Source organism: Setaria viridis, chromosome 4, assembly GCF_005286985.2.
Source record: "Setaria viridis chromosome 4, Setaria_viridis_v4.0, whole genome shotgun sequence".
Classification (NCBI taxonomy): Eukaryota; Viridiplantae; Streptophyta; class Magnoliopsida; order Poales; family Poaceae; genus Setaria; species Setaria viridis.
The window spans coordinates 4,143,718-4,163,766 of NC_048266.2; the positions used below are offsets into that span (position 1 = coordinate 4,143,718).

The following is a 20,049-nucleotide window of genomic DNA, read 5'->3' on the forward strand; positions in this document are numbered from 1 at the left end:
AACATAAACAGTTTAGGAGAAGATGCGTAAGTAAAACTTTTTCTCTAGGGTATTGTGAGACTCAGGTCAATACCCTAGGGCTTCGGGATCTCCTCCTCTGTAGCCTCCTGCGGAGCTTCTGAAAGATAGCCACAAGGGGAAAACCCTGAGTACGGGGTACTCAGCAAGTCTTACCCGACTAACCAATATAATAGTTTTCTTTGGAATGCATGCTAGCTTTTGGGTGTATTTGGCTAACCTAATTTTTGCCGAAAAGCTTATTATGAGTAATGCCTTAGTTTTATCTTTTATTTGGGTTAAGTTATTACCTAACCATTCTATATGATAACAGAAGTAAAAACAACCATAGTTGTTAAATCATACATCAGTTGATAACAGAAGAAATACATATTGCATGAATTGATACTACGATGCTCAACAGTGATCAAGTGCATTCATAACCGAGAATTGCGGCGATCCGGATCTAATTACATCCTGCAGGAGAGTACCCTGATCACCAGCGTCATACGACTGTCCGGGTCGTATCTAACAACCTCTCGATTAGCAAAATCAATGATTAGGAATACGACTACCCGGACCCAGGGGTGCACCCCCCACATGAGACCCCACGTCTGGCCCGATCACCATGTGAGTTTCAGGCTACACCCCTGCCAATCTCCAGCACGTCAAGCGCGGGTACGAAGTATTCCTGATCATAGAGTTTACTAACCTACTGGGCTTTACTGGTCCCATACCCAGTAAGTGATCAGATGCTTATCACTTGATCAAAGGTTAAGACAACGAATCGGGCCTTAACCAAATTACTCTAGCAGACAGAACTACACCTCTAGTTTCTGTCCGCGTTCAACTTTCCAAGATATCTTCCATAAGCAACATGTATGACTCAAAAGTTTTCCTTAAGGTTGGTAAACCAAGCATGTAAGCAAGTAAGCAATTCTAGACTTGGGTATCTTCTAAGGTTTGAACAAGTGGCAAAGATGTCCTTAAACAAGGCATGATCATACACAAGAATAGGTTTCAAGCAATTCCTAGACTTAGTGCATACATAAAGCAGATAACCTATAATTAGTCACATGAAATAACGACTCCAAAATAGATAGGTATAAATGCACCGGGGCTTGCCTTGTTCGATAAAAAGATTAGTATTCTCCGACGGGTGGACTTCACAGGGAACTAATTCAAAAACTTCTTCGGACTCCGAAGGTCCTTCTGAAAATTCCCAATATTCTTCTTCCGGTGCTTCGGGATCTATGGCATAACACATGCAGGGTTAGAAATGCAAAATTTTGAATAACCGACTATACAACTTTCCTTCATGATAAAGTTGCAAGCCAACAAGGACTACACAACTTATCATGATAAAGTTGCAAGCCAACACATAAAAACCCAAAAGATTAACCCATAACTTTATTTTTCTTATTTAACCCTCCTTATAGCTTTTTCTTTTATCTTTAGAAAAAGTTATAATTATTTTCTAACTTGAAAATCTAATTTCCTATGAGTTAAGAATAATTTGTGATTAAGAAAGTGTTATTCATATTTTTATACATTTTATTTAATTACCTTAAAAGGAAGGCATTAAATAAATACCCGAATTTTTATTATTTTTCTAGGGTGTAAGAATTTTAATGCATAAAGGAAAATAAAACAAGCCTAACAAAATTGGTTTCACTAATTTTGGACACTCCTAGAAATTTCTGTGATTAAAATGGTGTAAAACGGGTTTAAACTAATTACTTTCCTAAGGAAATCTAATTTTTCCCGAAAATCACCCGGAAATACTTTTCTTACCCAGCTCCGCTCTACCCTCTCTCATGCGCACTGGACCCCACGGCGCGGACCCCACTTTTCCTATTCATTTCTACCCGCCGGTCCCTTTCTCCCTCTGACGGGCCCCGTGGGCCAAATTCTCTTCTCCTTTCTCTTTTTCTGGCCCAACACCGGCCTATCGGCCCACTTCTCCTTTTCTTTTTCCTTCGCGAGGCCGGCCTGCTCCCACTGGGCCTTCGGCCCTTTTTCTTTTTCTGGCCGACTCGCGCGCTTTACTGGGCCTCCAGGCCACGGTCCAACCGACGACCGCGCCGCTCCGGCCTTCTTCTCCCTTTCTCTTCTCACTGCCGCGCGGGCCCAAGCGCCCAGGAGCTTCTTCCTTCTCCCGCCAAAGCGCGCCCGCGACAGGGGGCGGGACGACTCGCCGGCCGGCGCCCCACCGGCGGCGATGCCAGGTCAGGACTGCACCCCTATACCATCCCGCACCCGTGCGCGGCAACAGCTCCTCGGGAGATGGCCGGAGCCATCCCCTCCACGGCGACGGGCGGCGACTCCCTCGGCTGGTCGTGGCTACTCACGACGACGGCACAACTGACTCAAACAACCACCCTTACACCATCCTAGGACCCTAAGGACTCGACTACGACTACTCAAGAAGGAAGAGAGGCAGCGCGAGGTGGTGCTCACCGTGAGCGGGCGGCGCGACGACGGCGGACAGAAGCGACGGTGGTTCAAGGTGTGATGGCGAAGAAGCTGGGCAACGAGTTGTCAAGGTTGTTGGTGGGGTGTAGGCGGAGGTGTAGACGGGAGGAATCGACGGGAGCTGCGGTGTGGCGGCGGAATTTTGCTTGGCGGCGGTGTTCAGCAGAGGGGGCGCTGGCGGCGGTAAAAAGGACGGCGGTGAAAACGGCGGCGCGGGAGCAGTAGATATTCAAGCGTTCACCGCGCGCTTGGATGACACCGTGGCCTACCCGTAGGCTTATGTGGTGAGGAGGTGGCCTAGCTAAGTGCGCTGGCGGGCGACCGACGACGGCGGCGGCGACACGTCCCGGTGCTCTGTCACCGCTCCCCTTGTCTTCTCTAACGCCCGTGATCTTGAGAGCTTCACCGCGGCCGATTCCCAATCCGACGGTGCACAGGTGTCTTAACCGAAGTTGCAGATAATCTCAAGTCCTCCAACTTTTATTTTGGTTCTACCCCGAGATAAACATCCAACACAGTGCAATTTGAATTCTTTTACCGGCTCCAACTGAATTTCTACTGAACTTTGAGTTTCAGTTCGTCAGTTAACAGTGGTGTCGATCTCACTTGGTAAACCAATTCAGTGACCCAATCCTTGTTCTTCCAGTCCAACTTCTTCTCAAACGTGTTCTACAATCTCCAAGTTTCCATTTTGCCCAAGAACACCTACCCTTCTTGATCTACATTGCTCTGAATTCAAACTCAAAGTTAACCCTATGCTGTCGATTTCAGACTTAGCTATTTTCAGAGTGTCAGTTAACTGTGACAATGTGCTGACTTTGGGCTTGAATTTGAATTCCTTCCTTTTACTGATCCTGGCCAACAACACCCAATTTTTGTAGTCCAAAGTTCATACTTCAATATAGTGTAGTTGTCCTGGTGCATTTATTTGCAAATTTCCTCAGAATTAAATTTTGAAAACAGACTCTGCTGCTGTTTTGCTGAACTCCTATTTTCGGACGGTGAACAGTAAACACCATTTTCTTTTTCTTTTCTCTGATTCCTTTGCGATAATTTGCACCATTTTGTTCCAATTTCTTGATCTCTAAGTTCTAATTACTCTCACACTTGCATTCCACATTTTTGCCGAATTTTTCTGAATTTCAAATTCAAAATTCAAATTTCGGCCAAATTTGACCCGAATTTGATTTTCGGCCAATTTCTTTTTCTTTTCTTCTTAATTTGCCTTTAATTTTCCAAAGTCACTTAGATGACTAGCTTGGCAACTGTTACACATACCCCACGATGCCGCCATTTTTTCCCACCATCCGTGCGCACATATCCCCTGGCAACCGCCATTTTTCCCGGTGGTCTTGCGTCCCCGCGCATATCCCCTCGCTACCGCCGCCCACCCTGCGCTCTCGACGGCGAGGGCGGCGGCGCGTGACACGCGATCTGGGTGTTCGACGTGAAGACCAAGAACTAGGCCTTGGTGCGCCCGCCGCCGGAGTTCGCCGGCTTCGTTTTCTCCATCACATCCGTCCGCATCTGAACATCGACGTGAAGACCAAGAACTGGACCGTGGTGCGGCCGTCGTCGGAGTTTGCCGTCTTTGTTTTCTCCATCACGTCCGTCTGCATCTGAATACTTGGATCTCACCCTCCCCCGATCCAGATCAAGAGAAAAGGAAAAAAAATCAAAGACTACTGCAGCTGAGGAAGAAGGTAGGTCAACATCTCTGCCCACGGCCCTTCAATTTTCTGAAAAGAGACGGATGAATCGCTGCATTTTATTACATCTCTGCCCACTGCCCTTCAATTTTCTGAAAAGAGACGGAACAATTTTCTGAAAATTTTCAATTTTCTGAATAATTTTGTATCTGTATCTTGCAATTCTTTTGATTCTAGGTTAAAGATTGGGTGCACCGCAGTTGATAGTATTCACCTACATGTTTTCTTTGTTTCTTAGATGTAGAATTTAAGCCATCTAGAACTGAATCATTTGCATCCATAGTACGTGTTCTGAACTAACAGAGGTACTCTGTCAAAGGAGCAATGCCATCTTCTCTTGCAGTTGGTTCATACATGGGAGAATGGCACACATCTTAGTCGCCAATCACATGTCAAATATTTGTAGGTACCTGCAGATGCATCTTGCATATCCTTGCATATTTGTTTTTTATTAACACTGGAATTCTTTTGGTTCACATTTGTTTCATCATATCAATCATCTTCTTTACAGACTTGTTGCACTCTTACATTTTTCATGAAAGATCATGTTTGAATACTGTTAAAGCTCTGAAAATAAGTGTTTTACTGGATGCATTGAGTGTCATCTAATAAATAAATTGGAGCTCTTTGTACTATAGCAAATCTGAAAAAATAAATTGGAACTCTCAGCACTGTATCAAATCTGAAGAAAAAAAAAGTAAACTGGAGCTCTCGTTACAGTAGCCAATATAAAAAATAGTTGTAGCTCTCAAGAATGTAGGAATTCAGAAACATAGCACTAACAACGACTTAATATTTATCAGAAAAATGTTACCGCAGGTGCTCCACCAGGTCTTCTCGTAGTTGACAGTGAGTTTCATTATCCCTTTTTTTTTGCGCCTTAATAAAATCCTCAAGATCAGGTGTAGGGTCGTGGGAAGGTTTAACATTCTCACCACCGGATTCGAAACATTCTTCACTATCCACTTCTCCCTCATCTTCAATAATCATGTAATGCATAATGACACAACCTTTCATGATGTATCCCAACGTAACGTCATCCTAAAAACGAGCAGGACCTCTAACAATGGTGAAACGAGCTTGCAGCACTCCAAAGGTCCGTTCCACATCCTTTCTTACTGATTCTTGCGCTATGGCAAAATATTTTCTCTTATTGCCCTATGGTTCTGGAATAGTCTTCACAAATGTAGCCCAGGATGGGTATATGCCGTCAGCAAGATAATATCCCATTGTATAATCATGACCATTTATGCTATAAGCTACTTTGGGAGCTTAGCCGTCAGCTAGTTTTGCAAATAGTGGAGATCGATGCAGAGCATTGATATCATTATGAGACCCAGGTAAACCAAAAAAAAGCATGCCAAATCCATAGATCATGGGAAGCAACAGCTTCTAAAATAATTGTAGGCTCGTGCACGTGACCGGAGTACATACCTCGCCATGCTGAAGGGTGCATGCAATCTATGGAACCTAGCATGCCGGGAAACCCTCTTTCCTCCCCAAGTGCAAGTAACCGAGCCGTATCATTGTCATTCGATGATCTTAGGTACTCATCTTCAAAAACATATATAGCTGCTCTCACAAATCGTTTCAGACTCTCTATGACAGTACTTTCTGCAATACGAACTTTTTCATCTGTAACATCCGCGGGTATTCCATAAGCAAGCATACGGAATGCTGCAGTGACCTTCTGCAAGCAACTTAATCCAAGTTTGACAGCTGCATTTCTCTTATGGACAAAGTAGTCATCATGGTCTTCAACGGCATGCATTATGCGCAAGTATAGATGCCGATGCATTCTAAACCTGCTCATACAATAAAAAATTGAAATTAATATTATGCTTTGCGATAGAGATATATAAAATGTATTTGACTAAATACGGATATCCGTCTGAAAAAAGTTGGGCCATGTGTTGGTTCATCAGCAAAGTAATCTTGATACAATCTCCAATGGCCCTCTTCTCGCTCACGATCAATTACTTTATGCCCAACCACGGAACCACCATGTTTTGGTGCACTATCACTTTGATAATGACCATGAACAATATACGCAGCGGAAACAAAGAATTCGTCCTCCTCATCCAAAGAGGACGATTGTAGAACCTGTTCCAATAAGGATCGAGGATGACTCTTTGCTAATCAAGGGACAACGGCTGTGTTAAACAATGGCTAACAACAAACAATGGTTGGTGGCCAACACTGTCCAATACCCTTTATTGCCCTGCAAACCAATAGTGCCTTGCGTGTGATCGAGCTGTTGTTGGCCAGCTCGATGGACTCTCAACTCGCGATGTGGCGACTGCTACTGGACGTGATGAACTCTGTAGTCATGGAATACATACCCCTTCAGGAAAATTAACTTTGAACTTGTGAACCAAAAGAATTCCATTGTCGATAAAAAAACAAGTATACAAGGATACGCAAGATGCATCTGCAGGTACCTACAAATATTTGACATCTGATTGGAGACTAAGATGCATCTACAGGTACCTACGTTGTTCCTCGGCTGCAATAGTCTTTTTTTTCCTTTTCTCTTGGTCTGGATCGGGGGAGGGCGAGACCCAGATGTTCAGATGCGGACGGGTGTGATGTAGAAGACGAAGCCAGTGAACTCCGGCAGCGGGCGCACCACGGTCCAGTTCTTGGTCTTGACGTCAAACACCCAGATCGCGTGTCGCGCGCTGCCACCCTCACCATCGAGAGCACAAGGTGCATGGCCCATCTAAATGACATGGCCCAATTTGAATATTTTGGGATCCAATTTTTAGGGCAAACTCTTGGAGAACATGGTTAAATTTGGGTTCAACAGATTTGGAATGGCTCCCAATACAGGTATTTTGGGCTCTCAGAGATGCTCTTACTAAGTCCCAAATAGGCGAACAATTACTGTGATGATCAAATACAGAAGAAAGATCTACAATTTCGTGCTGGACCTTTTATAACGCTCGAGGAAAAACTTGGTGCTTCGAGGCAGGGCTGTAGTTATACTCATGTGCTTCAGTGGAGATTCTCGGTCTAAATTTCATGAGGAAGAAAATACAAGCTCTGGAAAATGGCATGTTTATGAGGGAAAAATAGCCTTGAAATGGATCAAACTTTATATTAACACAAGTGCACCAGGCTATAACAATTAAAGTTCAAGTTTCGGATCGACTTGGTCTTTTGTGTAAGCAAAAATGATGGCAGAAGGGATACAAGGGTCAGTTTGCAATTGTTCCTATTAGAGGATGATAGGAAAGATGCAATTGCAAAACAAGAAAAGGGGCTTAACTGCAAGAGAAGGAACACCAGGGGCTCAGAAATTACGCTTCAGGGGCATGTCTGCGAAGGAAAGATCATTGCCAGGGACAGGATCGTGAATCCGTAAAACAATTTGGACCATTGCTTTTGAAAGGGTTGATACGAAGGATGCAATTGCAAGGGACATCAGGGGCTCAGAAACTACGCTCTAGGGGCATATCTGTGAAGGGAAAAATCGCTGCCAGGGACCTGCGCGTAAATTCGCAAAAAAATTTGGACCATTTCTCGATTTGTGCGTGTCATCCTTGCGCAGGGGCCATGCTAATCTTCTCTGTATCGTTCCAATTTTATCGGATGTCTCCGAAGAGACAGAACGAGGGTGGAGCTCCGCGTATATAAGCTGGTCTACGCGCTACTAATCTGGCGATGTGGTACTAAACTTCCGAGCCTGTTGTTCTCGTCCCAACTCCCCACACCCGCAGACCCGCAGCGCACGGGAGGCCCAGCGGAAGCCAGCACGTGGGCCGATTCTCCCTCAACGGCCCGGTTCGGCGGAGTCATGTGGGATGTGGGCTTTCGTAAATCCTTGTGCTTCGAATTTTTGAAGCTTACAAAACACTTGCACCCTGCTGCACTCTGCAGCCGTGTGTGTGCAAATGTGCAATGCGGTCATAGACGACTGAAATGAAGACGCACACGGGGACCGTACTACTTCTTTTTAGATAATGATGAGGTACTTTACCACATTGTGGATGAAAAAAAAATGTTATGGTAGAGGTGGTTCTCGTAGGCACGATCACGAAGAGATCAAGAGAGTACTCCTGAATTCTGTGAAATTTCTGAAGAGAAAGCACAGTGAAATTCCAGAGGAAAGGAGAATCCGTTGACCATATCACCATACGTACTCAAGCTTGGACATATGTAGCTCAAAATTAACAGGAGATGCAGCAGTCACTTTTTCCCACAGGTGAAGGCAGAAGCAGAACCATTGCCGGCGCAAGAGAAGAGAACAACCCCATCAGGAGAATGTCGGCGCTGCCTTTTTGTGCCTCCCTCTTCTTTTCTCCTTTTCCGTGCTCTGCAACTCTGCAGCTTCCTCCTTCGCATTCTGGCGATGCCAACACCTCGGAGGGCTTCCGACCGGGGTAGGGCGTGAGCGTGCCGGAGATCAACCTCTACGACGGCGACATGCCGCGGCAGCTCCTGGCGCCGGCGCCCCCGCTGGCGTCGCGGCCGTTCTTGGCCTTCTTCGCCGGCGGCCGGCACGGGCATATCCGCGACCAGCTGCTCCGGCACTGGAAGGCCCGGGACCCGGACGTGTTCCCGGTGTACGAGTACGACCTCCCGGTGGGCACGAACTACTACACCTTCATGCGGAACGCGCGCTTCTGCCTGTGCCCGAGCGGGCACGAGGTGGCGAGCCCGCGCGTGGTGGAGGCCATCCACGCCGAGTGCGTGCCGGTGCTCGTGTCCGACGGGCACGCGCCGCCGTTCGCCGACGCGCTGCGGTGGGAGGCGTTCTCGGTGGCTGTGCCGGCCGCCGACATCCCACGGTTGAGGGAGGTGCTGGAGCGGATACCGGCGGCGGAGGTGGAGCGGCTCCGGCGAGGGGTGCAGCTGGTGAAGCGGCACTTCATGCTGGCATGCTGCACCAGCCGCCGGAGAGGCTGGACATGTTCCGTATGATCTTGCATTCTGTCTGGCTCAGGAGACTTAACCTCAGGCTAGACAACTGAATCCATTCAACTGGATCAAATTTGCAATGGTTAGGTTGCGCAGAGAGCATAAATCAACTGGCATTCGATCGAAGCAGGGCTCCTATACGGCTTCCACAGGCCAGATAGTTATAGAGCTTAGGCTCAGTAAAAGCCCATCAACCTCTTCTTCTTCCTCCAAGAATTTCAACATTTTATAAAAATAGAGTCAACATTTTTCGAAAAATAGTTCAACAAAGAGTGAATTCAACATTTTTTAAACAATACTACATTCAACATTTTTCAATGCTTATTTCAACATATTAGCAAAATAGATTCAACATTTTTCAACATAAAGATCAACATTTCGAGAGAGAAAATCTTCAACATGGGGTGGGTCACCGGTACGCGGTGGCGATGCGAGAGTCGGCCGAGCCGCGCGCAGGGGCGGCGGCGGCGCCCCGTGGCACTTCGGTCGAGCCGCGTGGATGGCGACGCGCGAAGCCTAGTGGCGTGGGGAGGCGAAGTGCACGGGCGATGGAGGCGGCATGTGTGGTGAAGTAGGAGGCAGTGGTGGGGAAGAGAAGCTAGGTCAATGATTGTTGTACGAACCTCAAAGCATATAAGGCTTCCGGAAGTTAGATAGGATTGGCGGGTCTATAAGCGCGAGCCAGAAGAAACCCAAACTGAAGCGATGGGCCGGCTCTCTTTGTACGGCCCAGCACTTCCGCCCTCTCGCTTCCGTTGTTGGGCTTCCGTCCGCTGCGGCGGCCTTGCACAGGGAGGGGGACGGTCCAACAGAAAGCCAGCGAGCGCCCGCTGGGCTGGTTCACCTTCAACAGCCCAGTTGATCGGCGCGGACCCGCATCGTCCGTCGTCGTCCATCCAAAATGCTGCCTTTTCATCGTCGACGAAACAGCTGCTGGCCAACACAGAGCATCCTCTCAAACAAAAAACAAAAAACAACAACAGGGCCTTCCAGTTCCAGAGCCCGAGAGGCAAGAACCCGAGAGGGTTCATGCTCTCAACCCCCGGTCCTAATCAGGGTCGTCTTCTAGATCGTCAGAGGTATTGCCATTGCTAACTTGCTAACCTGGATGATTTGGACGGGTCATGCGATAAGCACGGGGACATGGACTTATCTCGTTCTCGTCCCTGGTGCTCTGCGGCTTTGACTGGTAATTCGTTCAGCAACCACACTTTCCAGGGAGAGGAATAGCAGCCGCACTCGCAACAGGCACAGTAACCACCCTTCTCGCCGTCTGCAAACATGTGGCGGCGAACAACCCGACCAGCCAGCCACAGACCTTTCCGTTCGCTTTCGTCCATTGTTTTACCCAGCCAGATTTCTTCAGTCTCCCTCCAGGAACCGCGGTGAATTTTCCTGAAGAGTTACTGTCGCCTACACTGATGAACACACTGCATGTCCAATTGCGATCTGCCCATGCTTCGCCATGGCTCATGACAACACATGCAGTGATGCAGGGATCACTTTTTTTTTTTCTCAGTGTCACGGCCTGTCGGCCTCACAGCTTCACAGAACAGAATCACAGCCTCTCAAGAAGCCCAGATCATTGTGAAGGAAGCGAAGACAGGGCACCAGGAGAGACAAGCCCATCAGGGAATGTCGGCGCCGCCTGCCGCCCTGGCCGACGACGCTGGATTGCTGCCGATCTAGCAAGTAGGACAGGGCACCGGTAGATGCCTTGCCCGTTTCTGACTTTTGCGCGCCCCCTCTCCTTTCTTTTTCCACCCCGGTGGGGTGGGGTGGGGTGGGGGTGGGGTGGGGGGGGGGGGGTGGATGGGGTCCTCTGCAGCTTCCTCCTCTTCCTCCACATTCTACTCAACAAACCTTTCTAAATCCATGTAGGCCATGTTACGGAGCCTCCTGCCATATGGTGTGGTAACAACCTCTCGTTCGTTTGTTTATTGGCTCCGACTAGGCTAATCATCTCGCCAACCCACATGAGGCAAACTGTAGGCAGCTGGAGTTAGGTAAAGATGCCCCTTTCTCGTTCTAGACCATGCCTGTCTTGGTTGGGCGAAATCGAAACACAGGAGTAGGAGGGGGGGGGGGGGGGGGGGGGGAAGGATGCACGAGGCGTAAAAAAATAGTGTAATCTGCTTGATGTGAACTTGTCGAGGTCGACGAGAGCTCCCTGACGTGTGTGTTACTTGAGGAGAATGCCATCACCATTGACTCGTTGAGCTCTCAAAGCATGGAATTTCGTGGAGTGTAAAAAAGAGAACAAATAAAGCTGATCCCCAAATACCTTGCTTCCCATCCAAGGTAAAAGTATCCAGCAATTATGCTAATTGCTTCTTGGCCATACAAACTTGATGCTTACACTGCTGAGAAAGAAAGGAAACAAAAGGCATATCTCATGGGCCTAGCTAGTTACAAGTTTTGAAAATTTTACGTAAATTGGGAATGAATCTGCCTCCTCACAAACACCCTACTCCTACAAATTCATCCACGCAGCAGCTGCTGCTGAGGGCGACCGCTAGGAGCCTAGGATACACAACTACGTACAGTAACAACACCAAATGGCCAATTTGCAACGTGGTCAAGAACGGTGAAAGATCACACGGATCGCATAGGAACACAGCACACACTTGCGTTGCGCACACTACCGGGACGGCGAAACGTGGAGCACTCGATCGAGCGCGAAAAAAAAAAAAGGCAAATCCACCGGTGGAAGGAAAAAGGAAAGTCTGGACAAGTTAGTCCTACTCAGCATGCACCCACAATTATTATACCTCACTCGCTCAACTGACGGCTACGGTGGTCTGCCAATAAAGTATACGATCACACACCTGGCTTGTGCTAATCCCCCTCTGCCGCTCCCATCTTCTTCGTTGTCCTCGTGACGCACCGGGTTCTTTCTCCTAATCATGCGACTAAATTATTCCCCCCATGATCATTCTATGGATCGCATACGTGTGTACGGATAAAAGCAGCCCCTGTTTACTGCTGATCTGTCAGTAATAGCGTGTTTGTAGAAAACAGCTCACAGGGTAGTGGGCCCGTTCGCTTCAGCTTATAAGCCGGCTGAAAAGCTGAAATGGCTGATTTGTTGTGAGAGGAAAATACTGTTTGGTGACTGATAAGCCGACTAAATAAGCTGAAGCGAACAGGCCGAGTCTCTCTGAATAAGAAGATTTCTAGAAATGCTTCATAAAAATTATGCTAGTTCCGGAATCGCCTGTTGCTGTGGAGTAGTTTCTTATGTAATACCACTTAGTTAGCTAAAACTCCTTCTCCCCCTCGTTCACAAATTCTGTATGCACAATTTCGCATATTAATACAAATGTTCAGGCCGACTTCTTGACTACTGTAGCACCCTAAAAAAATTAGCACCCCTAAAAAAATTATGTTAGTTCTCATAAGTTCGTCTGGTTCTAAGGGCGCATAAGTTATGGTTGCCTCCTATTTAAACAAGTTTGGAGTAAGTGTACTACGTACAATGCAAGATGCTTCTTTTTTTTGGGAGAAGCGAGAACTTTAATGATATTGCAGAGGCACAATCCACCGACGATGGCGAGAGCAGGAGAACAGACAGAATGGAATTAAAATAAAATTCGTCAGGACGGTGCAAAAGCAGCGGAGGAGCACCGCGGAGACTAATCAAATCGCTTAATACACCGCCAATAATTAACCCGGACGCCACTGATTGTTATGAGTATTAGTGGTAAGTGGTGACGAGCCGAAGCAAAGCTAGCTTGATGTGCTTGCTAAGCTGTCCGTGCAGCGCAATGCAGCATTGTTTAATTGGGTGCCGCGTCCCTGTCCGGCCACCGGGTGGTGGTTCGCCTCCGGGTTGGCCGAGCCGCGAAAGCGACGGGCCCTCCTCCCCCTCCTCTTCTCCTCCTCCCCTCCCCTTGTCCTCTCCTCGCCAAGAACGGGCTCACTCCTCTCCTATCGCCTCCGCATAGGGAAGGCGGCTTCCCTTCCCTCCGGCCCTCTCCTCCCCGGAGACTCCTGCTTCTTTCTTCTGAGGATTATCCGTTGCGGAGGTGAGTGCTTCTCGTTGGCTAAGCTGTTTCTCTTCGGTTTACTGGTTCTCTTCCCGGCCTCAGCTCAATCCGAGCTCGTCTGTCCGTTCCGCTATGTTCGTTGCTTGGTTTGGTATACGGGCGCACGCTCGCGGGGGGGTCTACGGTTCTAGATGGAGTAAAATTTTCATTCTGGGCATGTCGCGCTGCTTTTGGCGATTCTGGTCTGGCGGCGGTAAAAAGCTTTCTTTTTCTGGGGGCTCGTGACGGTGAAACGGCTATCTATTGCTCCCAGTCCCAGCTCCGCCCGGGCTCAATTCGAAATCCGTTCTCGGGTGGACCTGTCTTGTCCTTTCGTAGGATTGCCACTGTGCTGGCATCGCCCACCGTTCCTTGCTTGATTCGTGGCTGCGCAATTGGATCCAGCCTGCTGGCCTCTCGTGGATTTGGTGGGTGTCTGTTGTGCGCGGCTTGGGTTGGATCGTGTGCGGTAGTGGGTGGGATGATTGGCGATTGCTCGTTGCGTGATCCATTGGTTGGATGCGAAATTTGAATTTTTTTGGGTCCTTTTTCGGGGAAGTTCTGAGATTTCGGCGGTGCTCTGCTGGAGAATCAGGCCGTGATTCTTGCCTTGCTCCGCTCGATTTATGGAATCTGTTCGCGCCCTTCTTGATCCATTTCTTTCCTCTGCTGCGGCTGGTCCGTCCAGAATTGAAGTTGCTTGTGAAGACTGGAGCTTCTCGGCTTCAGTCTTGAGCAGAGCAGCCTCTTGCAATCGCAGCTCGTCTGCTCGGTTCTGCCGACGCTTTTGTGATTTTGCTCTGCTTGTAAGTTGTCTCTTTCTGAATCTTGGGTACGATGGCCTTCAGCACATGTTCGCCAATTTAGCTCAGTTTGATCTGTTCAGACGCTCGGCATATTCCTGCTATCCTGTGATTCCTGTTTCAGTTTCTCTGGCTGCCCTGTGTCCGTTGAGTGTGTCCATAGACTTTCATCTTGTTTGTTTCGTGGACTCCAGGGATTCTCGGTGTTGTTTGTTCGTCTGTTCCTCCGCTCCTGTTTGTAGCTCATTTGGATCCACGTGATTTTGATGAATCTCATCTTGATGTATTGTTGTACGGATCTTTGATTCATTTTTGCTTCGGTCTCTGTCAATTTGACATCCTGTATTGTTCAGTTGTTGTGGTTTCGGGTGTAATGCGTGAAATAGTTTCCCTCATGAGCTGGTACATGTGAAATAACTTGATTGCAGTAAAAACTTTGTTAATGATTCAGTGTTTTGATTGATTATCGTGGTTCTTAGTTTGACGTGCAATTGTAGCGTTTCCTTTTGTCCTTCCATTTAGTTTACTGAAACAAAGTGGAACATTTCCGGGCTCCATTCGTTCATCATCCAACTACCATCGTGCAGCTAGCTATTTCTTGTACTGTAGGTCTCAACTGCAGATGTAATTGAACGGATTAAGATTCAGCAGATGTTTTGCCTATATTTGTCTGTGACAAACAGTATTTTCAGTTGGAATCAAACAGACATCTCATGTAGTCATGTGTACTGAGTTTGGTTCTGTGTTCCATATTCAGGCCAATTAGGATATCAACTAAGTTAAGGAGAATGGCAGTTGGCGGAACTCAGCCAACCCTCAGGAAGTACCTTGGTGCCCTCAAGGACACAACGACTGTGAGCTTGGCAAAAGTGAATAGTGATTATAAGGTGAAAACCATTTTCGTGATCCATCTGTACAATTTTTGGAAGGTTTCAAGTTCTGACAGACCTTCATTGCACTCGCTGTGGACTTATATTCTCCTCTGTAACAGGATTTGGACATTGCAATTGTCAAGGCCACTAACCATGTTGAGCGTCCATCAAAGGAGAAGTACATAAGAGGTAATTACATATCTCGTCTCTTGGTTGAAACACTAGTTCAAACTCTGCACTGCATCCTATGACTTGGTCTCCATTTTTTTAATTTCCAGCATTAATGAAAACTAACCGCATTTGAGTTTAAAATTTCTACTACTCTGAGCTCTCGTGCTTGAAATTCACTTTGACTGTGAAGCATTTTTGTTTCAAATTGTCAGGAGTAGTGCCATCATATTTTATGGCTGCCACAAGCCGCAATTAACATTTTTATTTGTTTGCAGAAATTTTTCTTTCCATTTCTGCTGCAAGGCCACGGGCAGATGTAGCATACTGCATTCATGCCCTTGCCAGACGCCTTTCGAAAACACGCAACTGGGCGGTATGGCTACTGCACATTTTAATATTTGATAGTAATGCTATGAATGATATCCACTCACTTAATAAAATGTGTTTTTATGGTGTTATGTAACAAGGAATTTACAGAGTACTCATGGGTATTTTCCTTGATAATTTTCCCACCAGGTTGCACTGAAGACATTGATTGTCATACATCGTGCTCTTCGAGAAGTTGATCCCACTTTTCGTGAAGAGCTTATCAATTATGGCAGATCTAGGTCCCATATGCTCAACATGGCCTACTTTAAGGATGACTCCAGTGCAGAAGGTACGGGATATTAGTACTATCCTGGTACTGTTCTTGTATTATAAATTATGAATTAAAACTTATCCTTTTTTCTTCTAATTTTTCAATCAGCTTGGGATTATTCTGCATGGGTGCGCATTTATGCTTTATATCTAGAGGAGAGGCTCGAATGTTTCCGAGTGCTGAAGTATGATGTAGAAACAGATCCACCGGTATGTAACCAAATGCTGCTGTTGAATTGCTCTTGTTTTCTGCACTTGCAATACTTTTAAAAATCCCATTTCACATCTTTACATTCTGTTTTAGTCCATATAACTATGTGTTGCATGTTACATGTCAGTGCATAATGTACTGTTGACTGTTGAGTGGTACTGTATGTGCATGTAAATTTTTTAGAAGAGAATGCCCAGTACCATCTGCTCTCATTCCATTGTAGGGCCTGTGAGGCGTAACTATTGCACATGCCCTAAAGTCAACCTCCATCGATCATACCACGTGGAATTTGTGCTACCTCACATCAATTCAATTTCTAATCTTGGTGCGAAAAATGCAACCTATGCTTGTTTAACCAAGGAATCATCTGGTTTCTACTTCTGTACCATATGGTTCAGTAAACTCAAGAATTTGGAATTTCCTTTTTCCCTCCTGTAACATGTCATACATCCCCTGATTAGTAGTTTTCCTAGTTTTTTGTCCTTTGTGTGCTATTGAAGCTTTTGTCATGAGACAGCAACTGCCAACAATATTCTAACTATATTGAGAATTGTGATATCTGCAGAGAACTCGGGATCTTGATACTGTTGCTTTGCTTGATCATCTGCCACCACTACAGCAGCTTCTTTTTCGGCTTCTTGCTTGCCAGGTAGACTCTTTTACTAGTACTGTGTGTACATTTCACAAGTTCCTGCCGTCATGTGATGTCATTTACTTGTCAATTCTGTTGGCTAATTTCTGAAATTTTTAGCCACAAGGAGCATCGTCTTACAATATTATAATCCAGCATGCACTTTCTATGGTACGTATAAACACCCAATTCCTTTCTTTCTTGTGTTGAGATTGTATGTTTGTTTCCTTTTAACTTTTAAGCACTGTACAGGTGTGTTTTGGGTCTTGGTGTTTGTTGACTTTGTTCTGTGCATTACTGATAGGTTGCTTTAGAGAGTGTTAAGATCTACACCGCCATTAGTGATGGAACAATCAATCTGGTTGACAAGGTGAACTATCTTGTGCTTACCACTTTGGATAAATTTGTAAATTCTGCTAAATAATTGCTATGTTTCTTTATTTTCTCATGAAACGTATTTGTTCCCTATCTCAGTTCTTTGAGATGCAAAGAAACGATGCTATTAGGGCACTTGACATATACAAAAGAGCAACTAACCAGGTAAATTTATGTTCCTTTGCTCTTTCTGATCCATTAATTAAATAGTTGACTATCATGAAGAGGACGATTGTTGGCTCAAAAAATAGTCTCATGAAGAGGACTGTAAAAAATGTCACTATCTAGTATCAGTGCCTTTTCTTCAATCACTTTTTGCATATTGATTTATGGAGCACTGACAAACTTAGTCTCGAAGGATTTTTAGTTTTTTTTCAGCATTATTAGCTCTGCTGGCACTGCTTTATTGCCAAGCTGAAAGTCTTAGTCATTGATTCGTTGATATGTAGGCTCACCAATATCAATTTTTGTTTTGGGTTGCACAGGCTGAAAGACTCTCAGAATTTTACGAAGTGTGTAAAACTATACACATTGGGCGTGGTGAGAAGTTCTTAAAAATTGAACAGGTATGATAAATGTTCCGTGAGTTATTTGCAAGTCTTAACTTTTTTGTATCTTTTTGTATCCAAGCAAGTTACTGATAACATCTGCTGTTGATTTCCTGCAGCCTCCAGCATCATTCTTACAGACTATGGAGGAGTACGTAAGAGATGCTCCCACAATGACAAAGGAAAAGGTTTGGAAACTTCCGAGACCTGAACTCACTTATGGAAAGGAAATCTTGAACTGAAATAAGATACCTTTATTTATTAACCTCTCACCAACTGAGCTAGGCTCAGTTCCTTATCTTCATTTAAATACCAGAATGCTCACAATCACAAAGATTGCTGATCTAGTTCAGTAATGCTGTAATAGGGGATTCTTAGTCCGCTACACATTCTGCAACTAGAGTATGCAGATTTTAGTAACTTATATAGTAATGTTTGAGAAATTTTTGTGATTATATATTGGAAGTGAACCTATGTACTCTACGGGAATGTCAGATTTAGCATACTCACTTAGTTTGGAATGTTAGCTAGATTTGACACCAGCTACTGAGATTGGAGTTATTCAGGAGGCTGATCAGCATCCTGTTTATTTACCTACCATGTTCCTCGTTAAATTGTCCCTGAGCATATTCTGCTTGTTTCCAGGCTGTGCTGGCGATAGAGTACAAAAAAGAGCCAGAGGAGGAAGAAAAACCAGCTTCACCTCCTCCAGCTCCAGAACCAGAAGCAGAACAAGAACCCGAGCCGGAACCTGAACCTGTCATAGAGGAACCACCAGCACCTGAACCAGATTTGCTGGTAACATTCTTTGCTATAGCAATCAGTCATTGGTAATACGTTTCTTGTTTCCCGCCACACTAACACTGTTTTTGCTTATCAGGGTCTGAATGAACCTAGCCCTGCTGCGACTGCAATAGAAGAGCAGAACGCCTTGGCGCTGGCAATCGTCCCGATAGGTAAATTTCTTGTGAATGAAAATTTGTCACACCACTTGAAGTTGGTTAACTGAGAGGCATGCCGTTCACTCTGGTTTATTGTGGCAGATGATGTTCCTAAAGCCGCTCCTACCTTTGAAAACGGAGTGACAGGCTGGGAACTGGCCCTTGTCACCGCGCCAAGTTCAAATGAAACCGCCGTTGCCTCAAGCAAAAAATTGGTAGGCTGCTGAACCGCTCAACATTTTCCAGACAGCAATTGGTTTGTTGCTCATCATTGTTTGCTCAATATTCTCACCCAAAAAAAAACTTGAATTTTGGTGCAGGCCGGTGGTCTGGACTTGCTGACACTCGACAGCCTGTACGACGACGCGAACCGGAGAGCGAGCCAGCCGGCGGCGAGCTACAACCCCTGGGACGCCACCCCGGCGGCCCCCGCCCCGATGCTGCAGACGATGGCGCCGGCGATGCAGGACCCGTTCTACGCCTCCAGCGGGTACGCGGCGCCCCACGCCGTGCAGATGGCCGCCATGGCGCAGCAGCAGCAGGCCTTCCTGCTGCAGCAGCAGATGATGACGATGGCGGTGGCACCGCCGCCGGCGGCCGCCGCCGTCCACCACCACCCGATGCCGATGCAGCAGAACCCCGCGAACCCGTTCGGCAACCCCTTCGCCCCCGCCGGCGCCCACCACCCCTACGGCGCCGCCGGCATGCCGCTCCACGCCGGGCCCGGCAACGCCTACACGGGGCTCATCTAGCGTCAAATCCCCGGGCGGTTGGTTTCTTCTTGGTCGCATTGTTACGCGTAGCACGAGGTGCACACCATTCTTTTTGTCCAAGGTTTTCTTGTTGCCATTGTGAGGAGGAAATTTGTAGCAGCACACGGACAGGCACAGGGTAGAGTCGCAGTCGCTGGTCGTATAGCGTCGAGAGCTGGCTGGGGTGTATAGTAGAGAAGGTGATTTGTATGATACGTAGAGTTTGATCGTTTCTGATCATCATGTGCAGTGGAGAGTCGAAATTCTTGTTGCCAGGGGACACAGGAACACGTTGAAGGTTGGTATTGGATTATTCTTGGATATACGGAGTTGAATAACGCAACATTCTTTATACTAGTTGCAGTTGACTTTGTGAAAGTTGTCTCGTGCTCGTGCCTTTTGTTTGTGCTGCTAGACTGCTAGAGTGTGGCCCTCTCTTTTGTCGCTCCCCATGGCGTGCCGTGCGCTTCTCGAGTCTACGGTGTTTGGTTACCCCAGCTCCTAACTTTAACACTGATAAGATTCTCCATCACATCAAACTAGTGTTAAAAGGAAGATTCTCCTTCACATCAAACTTGCGGTACATGCATGGAGTACTAAATGTAGACGAAATTAAAACTAATTGCACAGTTTTGTTGTACCTTGCGAGACGAATCTTTTGAGTCTAATTAGTCAATATTTAGACAATAATTCACAAATACAAACGAAACGCTACAGTGTTGGCACAGTAATTTTGCATCTTCCAAATTGACCAACTAACAAGGCCTACTACTACTTCGCTGCCGACGCTTCGAACAGCCTTGACGCAACGAGATGGCCACGTCGAGAGACGCAACGCGGTGGTGGGAGATCGATCACATCAGTAATTCGCGTCACATCACCCGGGTCGGGGTCACGCCGCCGGCCGGCTCGAGCGACTCGGCAGCCGCCGCCGCCGCCGCCGGTTGGGCACCTGGCCTGGCCGGCACCCTCCC

The 20,049-nt window shown here is 46.7% G+C and overlaps 1 protein-coding gene, 1 non-coding gene and 2 pseudogenes across 2 annotated transcripts; 2 read left to right on the plus strand and 2 right to left on the minus strand.

Annotated features, from left to right (window-relative positions):
* Positions 1-4,970: 4,970 nt before the first annotated feature.
* On the minus strand, positions 4,971-7,500 carry LOC140222491 (uncharacterized; annotated as a pseudogene).
* A 188-nt stretch (positions 7,501-7,688) lies between these two features.
* On the minus strand, positions 7,689-7,791 carry LOC117854335 (U6 spliceosomal RNA). The gene has a single exon (XR_004640263.1). It is a non-coding gene; the product is annotated as a U6 spliceosomal RNA (small nuclear RNA).
* A 572-nt stretch (positions 7,792-8,363) lies between these two features.
* LOC140222492 (probable glycosyltransferase At5g25310) lies at positions 8,364-9,157 on the plus strand (annotated as a pseudogene).
* Positions 9,158-12,909: 3,752 nt separating this feature from the next.
* LOC117852015 (putative clathrin assembly protein At5g35200) lies at positions 12,910-19,453 on the plus strand. Its single transcript, XM_034733929.2, has 16 exons — positions 12,910-13,132; positions 14,693-14,822; positions 14,927-14,996; positions 15,254-15,351; positions 15,495-15,636; positions 15,727-15,827; positions 16,394-16,477; positions 16,580-16,630; positions 16,764-16,829; positions 16,934-16,999; positions 17,320-17,400; positions 17,502-17,570; positions 18,028-18,180; positions 18,263-18,338; positions 18,426-18,538; positions 18,644-19,453. The coding sequence occupies exons 2-16, from the start codon at positions 14,724-14,726 to the stop codon at positions 19,073-19,075; spliced, it is 1,701 nt and encodes a 566-aa protein (XP_034589820.1). The 5' UTR covers positions 12,910-13,132; positions 14,693-14,723; the 3' UTR covers positions 19,076-19,453.
* The last annotated feature ends 596 nt before the right edge of the window (positions 19,454-20,049 follow it).